Below are 14,334 nucleotides of genomic sequence, written 5' to 3' on the forward strand. Positions count from 1 at the left end.
AGATCGAGCAATTCCCGAGTCATAACAAGTGCAATTTTCCATGAAAATATAGCTCAATTATGTTGTTTGCTATAAACTGGAGAAGATTTTCAACCCTGAAATCAATAAAAATATGTTTACCACTTAGGTCAATCAAAATTCTGTGTTAAACAACAATTAAGAGGAGCGGAGATTTCTGTCGATAGTCCTTCGGGAATGCTCGGAAGTTGCTTAGCAAAGTTTGTAACAAGATGGCGCTGTTATCTTCTGCTTGAATAGCAATCCCGCAGAGAAAATTGTAAGAGACAATTCGTTACGCGGTGATGGCTAAAATCCCAGTTTCCTCTGAAGTGAGACGTTTCAGCGAAGGTAAAAAAGATTGTGAAATACATTATAGAACGTGATCATGAAAATCTAACAGTTGAGATCAGTGTCAAGAGGCCAGTTAAGCATCAACAAGAATCAGGAAATTCGATAGGAAATTTAACGACATACTGCTGTAGAAAAATACACTCGTGACAATTTAAAGCAACCACAAGATATCAGCTTTCAGTTTAGATTCGAACAAATAAAGGTTGGGAAAATGCATGAGAAAAGGTAAGTGAACACAAAGTGCTTCAGGGATCTGAGGAATCATGATCAAGAGAAACGATTTTCTGTGAGATTAAGTCTGCCCACTTTGCTATTTCTCTCTCTGAAATGCAGGAAATATTTAATTTATGGTGTTGTCTTTTTTGGAATAAACTTCTTGTTATTTGGATCAAGCTGTTTACTCCAAAACAATTAGAATTGGTTAAGCTCTAAGGGAATGCAAAAGGTAAGCACACGTAGTAGCTGGAAATTTTTATTTCTTTTTTTTAGGGAAGTATGGAAGCCGGCCTCAATCACGTGCTGGTAACAGACCTCCCAGTAGCAGATCTGTAGACAGTCCCTTACCGGCGTATACAAACGATAAGACACAGGCAGCCCAACACAGAACTAATATAATACAAAGTCAACCTCATGTCAGAGGTAGTTTGTTACGTCGTCATACTTCAGAGGACATTTCACATGGACATGAGTTTTCATTAGGTCATGCATCATTTGTTCCACGACCTCCTTCAAGGACCTCTTCAGAAAAATTAGAATGTCGACCTAAGTCAGCTAAGGGACGATTACGCCCCAGATCTGGACTCAAAAAGGAGAGTATAGCTTCAAGAGAGAACTTTCAGGTTGTTGGAGAGCAAGCATCTTTCCCGACACCACTGAGATCACAATCATCCTTTTCAAAGTACAAGCCACTTCCATCAATTGGTTCAGGTCAGAAAGTTGAGTCAGACTCAAACAAATCACAACTTGTTCTGGAAAAGACATTTGATAATAGGGATGATAGTGTTTTGCTACAGAAGACAGCTACTCTTTCATTAGAAAATTCACTTCCCAATGAACCAGATGATTCAGAACCTGGAAGAATTCATCTGGCTATAAAGTTATTAGATGGATCACGTCATGAAAGATGGTTCAGAAACACTGAGACACTTGGCACAGTGCTGGCCTTTGCTCAGTCATGTAGTGAAGATAGACTCCCTCTTTGCCAGTTCTTTACCAATGAGGTACCACGACAGGTTTTTAATAACTTTGATGTCAGTCTGACACAAGCTGGTATAAATTCAAGAACAGTTCTTCACCTGGAAGACATATAAGCATAACTAAGTGCATTTTATAAAGTACTGGCTTGCAATACAACCTTTTGAAATTACCATATTTTGGATAAAAGGTGCTTATGTGGGAAAATGACAGAAGCACAGTGGCAAAGAAGGCATGATACAGGTCTACACACCACATGAGTAGGAAGGCAAGTACCATCATGTACTGTTCATGAAATTTTATCAAGATTTACAAATGCAAATTGTAAATGAATGTCAGCCAAGGGGAAGAAGCATTGATTTCTTAATTGGACTAACTTGAAAGGCAGGAAAGTGTGAAATATTACTGCAGAAGTCTAAAATATCTCCTTCTGCAACTGATCAATCATGACAATTGATCAATCATTGGGATTGGCAAAATGGAAGTGGCAACAGTCATGGTATTGTGTAGATTTATTTAAAATCAATAAAAAAAAATTCTTTTAAGATAATGTGTCAATCAATTCGAAGCTTCACATCCCCCTAGGCAACCCACTCCCCGGGCATCCCTCCTGGCATTAAAACTTTTGCATATTGGTTTGTTCAAATTCTACCCCCCCCCCCCCCACACAGCAAAGATTATGTTCAAATGCCCTACCCAAATTTGTTGTAAAAGGCAAATTCAGCAATGATGACTTTTTACACCTCGACTAAGCTTTTAATCCTAGACTTTGTAGACCTTTCATTCTGAGCCATTAACTTGTAAATGCCTCAAACACCTCCATATTTACAGATATAACACTTGTACTCTGCTGGAATGAGTTGACACTTGCTTTTCAAATTTCCAACCCTCCTAGGTTCAAATTCCTCACCCCTGAGCACAAACTTTGGTCAAATGCTTGTGGGGGGATGTTGAAGCTTCAAATTGATCACAGGGCTATAGTGTCTTAAGTTATTTAGTAGTTCTAAATCAAATTATTATATTTGTGACAAGTTGGTGTTGTATTTTCTTGTTGGTAAGATCTCTTTTTGTGCAGAAGCAATTGAGGTCAAATTCTGTTGATAATTGGTTTGAGTGATATTTATTTGATTTTATAAGTTATGAAATTCTTACAAAATCAAATTATGGCTATGCCATCTGAGGTTCAGTCAACAAGGCTCAAAATTTCAGAATTTCTGAGGAGAAATAATTTTTCATTATGAGCTCTAAGTATCATTCAGAATAATCATTATTTTTACATTTTGCAAGGAATTATGAGTCAGTATTTAACCTATGACTCCCATGACAGACCAAGACAGAATTTCTCCTCCTAATATCACTACAATATTAAGCAGACAAGTGATGAGAATATAGGAAATGTAACTTACAGGATTATTAGTTGATTATATACCAAATTCTCTAAACCATTATTTTAAGAATGGTAAGGCAGACAGTTAGGAGAACTACTTATGAGATCTTGAGGTTAAGGGTAAAGTAGTGCACTTTGTGTTCTTTGTATAGGGGGACAAAACAAGAACTGAAACTTTATACTTTTTAAATAGAATGTGAGAGATGGTAGGTTTTGAGCTGGTAAAGGAATAGAGAGAGATGTTTTTGTTGTACCATGCTTGTGACAAGACTATGAAATTTTATATATAATCATGTTATTTATTCCATCAAACAATTTTTTCTGTTTGTGCCTGATTACTTCCCATGCTTCCTGTGGCTGCAAAAATGCATGTTATTTGGCGGAGGACAGTAATAATCTGTTCATTCTTTCAGAAAAGTGTTTGCTTTTCAGATTAGATAATGTGTGTAGAGATATTATTGAAGCTTATAATCCATCAAATATTTTTGCTAATTTTTTTTGGTCTAAAAGCATCATGTGATCAAATATGCCCCAGCTAAAACTGGGGAATATCTGGTGATATGCCCCAAGTGATATTTACCAATTTTCAAACTTTATGTCCAATATGATAAAGGTCTTCATACAAAATTCAAATCAATATAGAAGATTGTCTAGCTGTTATTAACTAAGTAGAAAGGACATGCCTGGTTGTTCATTAAGTCATGCCAGAGAACACTTAGAAGAAGAAGTAACATGCAACAAACAGTAAGCTGTTTGTAAACATTTTGCCAGTGTATTGCAAAAATATTTGATGGGTAATAAACACAGAAGCCATCATTTGGAGCAAAAATTTTGCGCTTGTATTTGTTGTTGGAAGTTATCTGTTCATTGAAGTTTGTAATTTTTTTTTGGCTTTGCTCTCAGGAAACTGTTTGCATTTTAGAACAGATCATGTCTGCTGACAAATATCTGTTGATATATTAGCACCAAGTGGAGGCTGTTGTTTATAAATTGTTTTGTCTATATGCTTTTTTTTTTTGGGACCAAGTGTAGGATATTGTTTAAGTCCCTCTGAAATATTCTTTTCATATTAAATTTTGTAAATACCAACAAAAGTACCCTTAATTTATTGGTTAAAAGAAAATTCAGTTTTAATTTATTCAGTTGAGTAGCAAATATGTAACAGCCTGTTGTGTGTACATAGTGACTGACTAATGTTTGATGGGAAAAAAATAAAATTAAATCCTTTCATCTCTGAGAATGACTAGCATTTAATATCACCTCTGAATCACACAAAAAGGATTAAGGGTAAAGGGTAAAGGGTAAAGGGTTAAAGTAATTGTCTGTTTTTGATGATAACTAAAGAAATGCTGCTCATTATTTCACCTTTTAAGAAACGAAAATGATTTAGGAAAAAATTATCTGAGACCAGGGTACAAGAAAACTTCACCTTTGAGTGGAAAAAAAGTTTAGGAACGCGATGACTTAGTTCCGCAAGATCTTAGGCATTATTTGGGCAACTCTTGGGCACTAATTAACAGGCCCAGGCAAGTTAGGGCTTGTTGTGGTATAACGTGCGTTTTTATTGGTTGGTGAAATGTATAACCAATCATAACACGTGTTACAAAGGGGATTACATCACCATCTTTTCTTAACCAGGGTTCCCCTGTGAGCTCACTTTCTTGGTCTCCCGATTTCCGAAGATGCGATCGCTATGAAACTTTATGTGTTTCTCCATTTTCTCGCGGTAAGTACACCTCTTTTGCGTTTCAGGTAGATTATTTTGTTACTTTTTGCTGCATTGTGAAGTTTTAAATAGTTTGAGTGCAGATTGACATTACGTGATTTGTGATTCTCACATGGCCCCCGTGCAATCAAACTCAACTTGCACACCCACTAATTTAGGAACGCCGAACTCATTCTCTAACTGTATTTGTTTTCTGGACCGGTTATAATGAACAATCTTATCTTTTTTCGTTCATTTTGGAAGCTTTTGAGAAGCTGTTGGAATGTGCATATCGCATCATAAAATTTTATGCTGAAGGAAGCACGTTCCTTCAAATGCTCTTTTGACCGCTTCGGATCATCAGTTAGAATTAGTAACATGCTCTGGCGTGTCCCATGCGCAATTTAAGGAGCTGCACGATCATTTAATCGCAATATTCTGAAGAAACAAAGTTGTTCAATGTTGTATTACACTAACAGCTGTCAATTACACTTCTCATCAAATCGAGTAGAGTTGTTTTGGCTTGAAGTTTAACAACTCCTGTCGCGAAAATTCACAATCCGCTCTTCACCTTAATTAAAGAGTCGTAAATTTAATTCTTCGCAATTCAGTTCACCTCGTGGTTAACGATTTCTGTTGCTTTATTGTGTGCGAGATTTGTGGATTTTTAAGGTGAAATCGCATCGTCGGAAATTGTACAACGATCTGTCACAGATGAGTAATAATTTTGTTTACATATGCGGAATTTTTCCTTGTAGTTGCTAACATTATCATAAATTGGAGCGGAATTTTAAAAATTTCTCTCCCTAATATTCCACACCTGTCGTTGAAGTAGGGGTGCCTCTTTCATACGCTGTTTCTTCGCAGTAGTTACTTGGGTCAACAGTTACTGAAACTTAATTCAAAAGTTCTTCCAAATAGCTTAAATTAGCCTTCTGTTCTTTTAATAGACTTGCCTTCCTAATCATTATGCATATTTCTTAACCGTTTTCATGCATTTTTTTTTTGTGGAAGCTGTAACGGTTCTTAGTTGAAGTGGCATAAAAATATTTAATTCTGTGGTAAAGAAATATTGATGAGATGAAATCATAATTTTCCCACTCATCCTAACAGCTGGCATTGTTTGAGACTGTCAAAAGATGGTTGGAGAAAGTTCTATTCAAGCAAATTTTCATAATATTTTGACAACAAATCACCAAACTAAACGTCAACAGGAAATTAAAGTATCTTGAAACTCCCAGCTTTGTTTTATTCAGAAAGTTACCCAGAGTAACTATTGAATAGACAGAATATGATGCACCTATACTTAGCAAGCTCTCAGTTGTTTTGATTTTAATTATTTGGTCCGATGAAGTTTTTCGAGAATGTTTAACTTCTAGTTAATATTATAAACTCTCTTGCATGGTTCACAAAACAACTTCTGTTTACAACAATCTACCACATATTCAAACACGCAGTGCAAGGCAGAGAGAATTTCATTCAAAAAGCTTTTTCTGTGGATAGTAGGGTCTTAATGTTTATTAAAAGTATGCAAATCTGTTATCATTTGAAGCCCATAAAACAAGAAAAATAAAACATCTCAAATCTTGGCTTTTACTGAGTAGGCAAGTGACAAGTATAAGTTTCTTGCTTTACATATTCATATAACATAGTCAGTTTGACTCATGGTAAAAGTGAAGTAAAGTTCATTATAATGTCAAATCTTTTGCAGTTTGCTGGAGAATTGGCCCTTGGATCTAAGTGCCCACCAGACCAATTCTGGGATGGCAGTATATTTAGGTGTCAGGATTGCACCAAATGCAGTGAGGGTGAAAAACTGATCTCTCCTTGCCAAGAGGTTAAAGATGCTTCTTGTGAGAAGTGTACAGAGGTATGGTAGACTGCTGTTCCTAACCTGGGGCCTGTTTCTCAAAACCCTTGGTAGTCACTAGTCCTGAAAAGCTAAATTTTGATTTTTGTGTGTTTTTGTTAAAGATGGAGAAATTAATGGTTTTGACATTCAAGCAATGAAAATATCAGAAAGTGTAATAAAATAGACTGGTTTTGAGCTATGACCCACAATACTATCCCTTACATTTAGCAGCCAGTTTCCCTGCAGTTCAGTGTGGTTTGTAAGGCTTGTTATAGCTGTCTGTTTAGCCAGCAAACAGGCTCTTATGCTTGGCTTTTGCCTTACTTTCCCTCTTGCAGGCACAGCAGCTGATTCACTTAAGGAAAAGGTTATTTAGACCCCTGGATTTCGATTTTGAAACATGTTTTTGAGCCAGTTAACCCTTTCACTCCCAAGATCTCACTAGTAATTCTCCTCACTGTCAGCTGTACAATTTGTATGATGTTCCCTGAGAATTTGGTTTTGGATCAAGTAACAATCTTTTTATTGATACTTTTCTTTATTCTCATTCTTGCCTGCTTGACATTGTATTTATAGTGTAAGGAGAAATTATGGCTTGGTCACTCATGGGAGTTTAAGGGTCAAGTTGGGGAAACTTTTGAGAAACAGGTTCCTTCCTTCCTCAAATTTCTTTTTTTTTTTTAGGCTTGAGAATTTGGTATTAGGTCACAATCTTGATTTTAAATCTAATTGTTTTGTTTTTCATAATTTCTGCCTTATACAAAATGAGAGGATGCCCAGGAAAAACGCACCAATTAGTTCTGATTAACTGTTACATTCCCCTTCCAAAATTTTTTGTATTGCTTTGTCAAACACAAGAAGAATTTGTTTTTGCATCATTCAAATGTGTTTAAGGGTGTTGTGATGTACACACCACTTCAATTGTCAGTGCTGCTTGGGGAGAGGTACTGTGCTAGTCATCTCTGAGAATAGTCAAGTTTTGAGCCCAACTTTGTCTCAGATTTTAATAGTATTCCCTTCATACTTCTAACCAGCCCTGTCTGTCTTTGCCAACATTTCTCCCTGTAGAATTTTCTGTTAGAGTCAATCCTTTCTTCTGTAACATCTGTTTCAAATTTCAATTTAGATCTGAAAATATGGGGCTGAAACAAAAAGTGCCTCTCATTTGGTAGTCTTCTTTCTTTTCATCATTGTTCTGCGTAAAACTGTGTCAGAAATTCCCTTCTCTTCACTCTGGCAGGTGAAAGGGTTAACATTTCTTCAGGTAATATCTCTTCTTTCCACTGGTGAGTTCATCTCAGATTAATTAATATATTTTATTTCAGGGGACTTATTTGGATGCTGTAAACAAATCATTGTGCGTTCAGTGCAGTTATTGTGGAGAAGGAGAAGTCGTATTAATTAAGTGTAAATCTGGGAATGACACTCAGTGTGGAAAGATTCCTGTTTGTCCTCTTCCTTCAGAAAGATCTCAGGTATCCACTCAACAACCATCCATCCCAACAATGTCGAGTTCTTCTCACAGAACATTTACATCACAGAAAGGTATCATAAATGTTTTTATTATGTCTCTCAGCTAGTAAGTGCATTAAGTTTTGTCAAGTTAGCTAGCCGTATTTCATTGTACCCCTGGCTGAATACAAAAATTTGTGTGAATTGAAATCTTTCCCCAATATTGGAATGCAGAGATGCAATGAATATCTCACTAACCTTGTTTTTTCAGTCCCTACTGTAAGTATGGACTCTATCATTCTGATTCATGGTCTTTGTGCTTGGCCAGAAATCTGAGTGGGTAAAAGAAGGTCTGTAACTTACAGTATGGACCTCAAACTTGGTTAGTATTAGAGATACACTGCTATGAAAAACTTTGAGAGGGATATTTCTTAATATTTATTAATTGTTATAATTATATTACTATGTTGTAATCATTGGCCAAGAGGGAGAATATTCCAGTAGTTAAACACCAATTAGAAATAAATTGAGATGCTCCGCTCCTGCAGAGTATTTCCTTACTGTCTGATCTTTCAGCACCTAGCTTGTGGAAGTGATAATTATTTGATAAAATCTTTTTTTTCCTTGTTTTTTTTTTCACAGTTGATGAGGAAAGTAAGGTACCAGAATGCAAAGAAAATAGAAGCCAGCTAAATCATCCAGCTTTGTTGGTCACTTTAGGTCTGCTTCTTTTAATATCATTGATCTGCAATTGTGTTTGGTTCAAAGAAAAGATTGGAAAGTGGAGGGGTAAAGATACACCAGTACCAGACAGAACTGTAGACAGAACAGCTCCAAAAGGTTTGTCAATTAATCAAGAAACATATGATGCCTAAGAATGTATTTTGAGAAAGGCAAAGATCCTACTGGTGATGCAACAAGCTTTGAACTGCACACCAATTTTTTTTATTCTCTAGTGACGGTTTGTACTATGTATTGTTACAGAAAAGTGGATGCCCATCTTTTAAAAAAGTGGAATGACTTAAGTTGTAGCTGGTGTGATTTCACTACATTTTGTATTTTCGTCTAATTTTTTAGTTAAGACATATTCTAACTCGGTGTAGGTGGGCTTGTGCAAAGTAGTATTATCTCATTATATTGCTTTCATCTTGCAGGGTTTGTAGCTGGGATGTCAGGAACAGCTGTTATTGAAGGTACATGTGTGTATGTAAATGTATAGGGATGTTGAGAATTTAAAAATGTAGGGTGGTTTTAGGTAACTGTTTAACTCCTAAGATCTCATTAGTAACTCTCCTCACTGTCTGCCAAACAGTTCTTGGAGAATTTGGTATTGGATCAACTTATAATCCCCTAATTGATATTTTTCTTTATTCTCATCACTTGTCTGCTTGATATTGTGTAATTATTGTAAGGAGAAATTCTGTCTTGGTCACTTGTGGGAGTTAAAGGGTTAAGATCACTTCTCTCTCCTCTCCTTCCTCTCCTTCCTCTCCCTCAATACTTTCAATACTTCTTTAGAGTGATATGATTATGAAAGCATTTAGATTGTTTTGGCATCTGGGGGTCTAAGGCGTTGTTGCTGGGCAATTTTGATTTTCTGTTTTAAAATTTGCATTATTGGGAAAATTTGGCATTACATTTTGAACACATTTAAACCCTCTAACACCCCGAAGTGATTAAGATGAAATTTTTTCCTGTAATATCCATACATTATCCAGTAAACAGGTAATGTTAGAAGTTACCTTCATTTAACACCAAATTTTCATAACTCATTTTACTAGGAATTGTGTGACAGCTAGTGGGGAGAATAAATGATCAGATCTGTGAGCTATTTGTGATGTTTTTTTCTGTGTCTAAAACTGTTACTTTTCTCTTATCAGAGAATAACATTAAATTCAGCACCATACCAGCTAACATCACCGAAGAATTAGCACAGTACCTCAATATAGACAGTGGAAACAACTATATTTATTTGGCTGGAAAAATGAAATATGACTCTACCTTCACAAATAATCTGAAGCTGTTACCAAGAGAAGCCACCCAAGAGCTTCTTAAAGATTGGCAAATGCGAGATGATGCTACAGTTTACAAACTGTACTGTTATTTAGAGGAACTGGAAAGGCATGACTGCATGGCTATCCTTCGGCCTCTCCTCATCAGCCAGGGAAGCGACGTTGCTATGGTTTGAGCTAGTGTTGCCTTCTCCCCTACTCTTAGTTTTGAGATGAAGGCACCAGTTGCTGGACCTCTACAGGTGGGGAACAGCAGCACTTGCCCAAATGATTTTTTGTTTTTTCGATTTATTTGTAGCAAGGAATCACCGGTAGAGCACTAGTTGATAGAGTGATTTTACACTAAAACCAAGCTAGTTCCAACAACCAATCAGACATAAAGCAGAAGAAACCAGAAACGTCCTCAAGCTTGCAACAAGAGGAGTGTCCATATCACAACTGGGTATAGTTTTACATCTGATTGGTCGTGAGAGTGAATCAAATTTTCGATTACAATCAAACATTACTCTCATTCACTTGATAATTGGCCCGGAAATGTCATGAGCATGTTTTTTTGCTATTAGTGGCATTTGCAGTCACTGCATAATTAGATTGATATACGCGATGCTTGCCTTGGAAAGGGAATAGCATATTTTTTTCATGTTTGGTAACTGTTTTTTATGCTTTTTATAAGCTTAAAATTTATTTTCTAAGGAGTAATGATTAATTTTATTGACCTTCAAGAGTTCTTTACTTTTTATTTTCTTACGAGCGTTTTTGATAAACAGAGTGTTTTGGCTTTTCATGAAAAGTTTTGCTTCCTACCTTTTTGAAAAAGGGAAATTGTTAAAAAAAAGGTTGTTTCACAAGATTTTTGTTTTGTATGGATGTATTTTTGTACGCAAAAAACATATATTGTTGCATGCTGTCGCATATGCTAACACTGTTTTTAAAGAGGCAAACCCAAATTTTAAACAATAAGTATTATTGAATTAAAAAAAGTACATGCTTATGCATAGTTTACTGCTTTAAATATTTTTAATCTGGATGATTTTGCAAATTGTTCATTCAATAGGTAATTCTGCACACTACTTTGTCGAGAATGAGAGTATATTTTTGAAACTTGAATATTCCAGTTCATGGCCAAAGTGGCCTAGTTTGTAATTAGATTGATGCTGATTTTCCCCTGATTTTTTTCCTTGATTTTCTTAGACAGTGCAACGATGATTTGCATCGCTTAGGTGAAATGAAGTGTACATTCAAATGAATGAATGAAGAATTATTAATAACAAATAGATTTGCCAGGTTAGATTTAAGAGGCTATTTTGTATATTACTTTCATCATCATCATCATTAGTATTATTGTGGTCTCAATTACTTTCTCATCATTATCATCATCATCATCATTGCTGTCATCAGTATCAATTAATGTTACTGTTGTTGTTTTTGTTTTGTGGTTGTGTGTGTTGGTTGGGGGGGGGGGATAATGCTGCAATCAGATGCCAAATAACATTGAAATAAGTGCAGATCTTTGAGAGATGAGATTGTTCTCAGAGTCACACCTTAAAATACTTTTGAATCACCAGTTATATGTTAATTGACCCTTTCACACCCAGAAGTGATTAACATGAAACTTCTCTCTATAACATCCATACATTATTGAGCAAACATGTAATGAGAATATTCTAACTTACCAGTATCTGGTAGAAGCAGCTATCTTGATCGAGCACCAAGTTCTTATAACTTATTTACAAGGAAATGTGTAGCAGCTAGAGAGGAGAATTAACAATTAGATCTTGGGAGTTATAGGGTTAATAGGCATTTAATAATGGTGTCTAAATTTGTCACACCAATAAAATGTATCATTAGTGCAGGTTATGTTATTGTTATAAGTACTCCTGTTTTTTCTTCCTAAGAACCCACTTGTTTACTTTCTCTGCTTGAATTTGGGCAATCTCAATATATGTATTACATTATGACATTACTTAAATGCTTTGTTAAGTTAATAGTTACTAATGAACTCATACTGTGAATACCTCAAACTTTTCTGGAAATTTTGTTGTGATTGATTACATGGGAGATCAGGACATGCAAACAAGGTGAAAATCACAGCCTTTTCAGGGCTGCTACATTCTGTTGAGAGTTCTCAAGCGTGGCTGTTTTGTTTTCCGTGACATTTCAGAAAGGTTTCTGGTGTTCAGAATTTGGTGTGTTTCTAAGTAATGTTTTGAAACAAGTCAGTTAGATCTGACTGAGGTAAAGTGGAACTAAATGTATGTTATCATGTGTTAGTTAAAAGCTGCAATTGCTGTGCTCGTAATAATGTAAGACCTTCATAAGCATACCTCTTTTTAGTGATCACCTCCTAATGAATATAGACTGCCTAGTACTGTTTGCACTTTGCTTTGAAGGAATGACCATTGCAAAAAGGATCTCTTTTCCTTGAAAACATTCAGCGCTTCAGAAGGTTTTTTTTTTTTTACCCTTATATGCTTTTGAATGACCAAGAAATAATTTCTCTGTACATTATCAATACAAAATCAAGCAGCCAAGTGGTGAGAATTGACTCAGCAGCAAATTCTCAAAACAAACCTTATAAGAAATGTATGACATGGTAACAATAGCTTTCATGGAGATATTGGGAGTTATAGGGTTAAGAATCAAAGGCTTTTTGAAGCAGGAAAAGAATTGCAAAGAATTCTTCTGGGAAAGAGGACATTTCTGCATATGCTTGAAAATGAAAAGCAAAGCAATGGTTTTAAAGTAATTCTAGCTCACATTCAAGACATTTCACAAGTCTGAGCAAAAATACAGGTTTCTTGTGTGCTCAGCCCCTCATGTGTTTATTGTGAGTACTATGCTTAGAGGTATTTTTCAATGGTTAAGAGCCCCAAATGCAAAGAAGATAGAATCTAGACCAAAGTATATTTTGGGTCCAGTTAGAAGCTTGGGAGCTCAAACCAAAACTTTTGATGGTGGGGAAGGGATATGTCTTCTGAATTACAAGTAAGGAGTCTAGTTATACCAGCTATTGATCTCAATGAGTTTCAACTTAACCTGCATGGAGACACCTTGCATTAATATTTAATGCAATTATTTAATTTTGGAATTATGTGTATTATATCAATTAGATGAAAACTTTATTATCAAAATCACTTTTTAGAGTTAAGTTTATTAGTTTATCCAAAAGCACAATTTGATTGATTTATTTATTCTTCTTTTGTAACAGAAGATAAATTTATCCTGCAATTTGAACATTTAATCTAATTTTCCAAGAAATGTATCAAATAGTGGAAGATGTTTCTTGTGAGTAATTTCTACCAAAATTCAGGTTTCAGGAGTGCAACTGAACCTTGAATGTAACTAGTAGTTAAGATACTAGCAAATTTTTTTTTTCAATCTAAATTTTTGAGGGAACTTAGACCTCTTGCAGAATAAGCCATTTATCTGTTTTGTACCTAATTGCCAAGCCTTTGATTTAGAGTGAGACTGAAGTTGACCATGTCATGATAGAGACCAGTATCTGGTTAGCATTATAACCAAGTAATTAATATATGAAAAGCAGCAACATTTGCATCAGAACAAGGTCAACCTTAGCCTCACTCCTGTTCAAAGGCTTGGCAACTAAGCAGGCAACTGTAGAATGGTGTATTGGTTCTACTGATGTGAACTAGTTGTTCTGACCTTGGCTACAAGTTTAAATTTATGTGGTTGAAATCACAGGTTGAATGCACTTCCTTGTTCAAAATAAGTAATTTGGACTTCATCCCACTAACCTGTTTATTCTGATTTTGGGTTGTTCTATGACAACTGTCTCTTAAAAGGGCTTTGTGATTATTATTGTTACTATTAATTAAAAAAGGATGAGTAAAGCTTTTACTGAAGAGAGGAGATATGTCATAAGTTACTTCCCAGTTAAGTATTAAATCATAATGCAAGGTCAGTTGTGTCTCTTTGCTGTGCTGAATGTGTGGATTGAACAGTTATTTTGTACCAAGCTTGTGTTAACCCTTTCACTCCCAAGATCTCATTAGCAATTCTCTTTACTGTCTGTTATACAATTCTCATGATGTTAGTTTGGAGTATTTGGTATTGGATCACTAATAATCCCCAAACTGATATTTTTCATTGGTCCCATGACTTGTCTTCTTGATTTTGCATTGATAATGTAAAGAAAAATTCTGTCTTTGTCACTCATGAGAATTAGAGGGTTAACCCTTTAACTCCCAAGATCTCAGTAATTCTCCTTACTGTCTGACATACAGTTCTCGTGATGTTAGTTTGAAGAATTTGGTATTGGATCAACTTATAATCCCCTCACTGACATTTTACTCAATTCTCATCATTGTTCTGTTTGACACACTATTGATATTGTAAGGAGAAATTCTATCTTGGTCACTCA

General features: G+C 35.4%; 2 protein-coding genes across 2 annotated transcripts; both read left to right on the forward strand.

Moving 5' to 3' along the window:
* The first annotated feature begins 79 nt into the window (after positions 1–79).
* Positions 80–4,126, forward strand: LOC131795063 (UBX domain-containing protein 10-like). The gene is made up of 2 exons (XM_059112627.2): positions 80–348; positions 841–4,126. Exons 1-2 carry the CDS (start codon positions 303–305, stop codon positions 1,659–1,661), a joined length of 867 nt encoding a protein of 288 aa, XP_058968610.2. The 5' UTR covers positions 80–302; the 3' UTR covers positions 1,662–4,126.
* Positions 4,127–4,566: 440 nt separating this feature from the next.
* LOC131795058 (tumor necrosis factor receptor superfamily member 16-like) lies at positions 4,567–13,875 on the forward strand. Its single transcript, XM_059112622.2, has 6 exons — positions 4,567–4,658; positions 6,349–6,507; positions 7,815–8,034; positions 8,584–8,781; positions 9,096–9,134; positions 9,822–13,875. Exons 1-6 carry the CDS (start codon positions 4,626–4,628, stop codon positions 10,127–10,129), a joined length of 957 nt encoding a protein of 318 aa, XP_058968605.2. The 5' UTR covers positions 4,567–4,625; the 3' UTR covers positions 10,130–13,875.
* The last annotated feature ends 459 nt before the right edge of the window (positions 13,876–14,334 follow it).

This window comes from Pocillopora verrucosa, chromosome 9 (assembly GCF_036669915.1).
Source record: "Pocillopora verrucosa isolate sample1 chromosome 9, ASM3666991v2, whole genome shotgun sequence".
Lineage (NCBI taxonomy): Eukaryota > Metazoa > Cnidaria > Anthozoa > Scleractinia > Pocilloporidae > Pocillopora > Pocillopora verrucosa.

Coding starts and splice junctions, on each gene's coding strand:
- LOC131795063 (XM_059112627.2), top strand. CDS start 303: ATGGCTAAAATCCCAGTTTCCTCTGAAGTGAGACGTTTCAGCGAAG. Junction 349..840: donor AGTGAGACGTTTCAGCGAAG/GTAAAAAAGATT, acceptor TCTTTTTTTTAG/GGAAGTATGGAAGCCGGCCT.
- LOC131795058 (XM_059112622.2), top strand. CDS start 4,626: ATGAAACTTTATGTGTTTCTCCATTTTCTCGCG. Junction 8,782..9,095: donor AGACAGAACAGCTCCAAAAG/GTTTGTCAATTA, acceptor TTCATCTTGCAG/GGTTTGTAGCTGGGATGTCA. Junction 9,135..9,821: donor AGGAACAGCTGTTATTGAAG/GTACATGTGTGT, acceptor TTCTCTTATCAG/AGAATAACATTAAATTCAGC.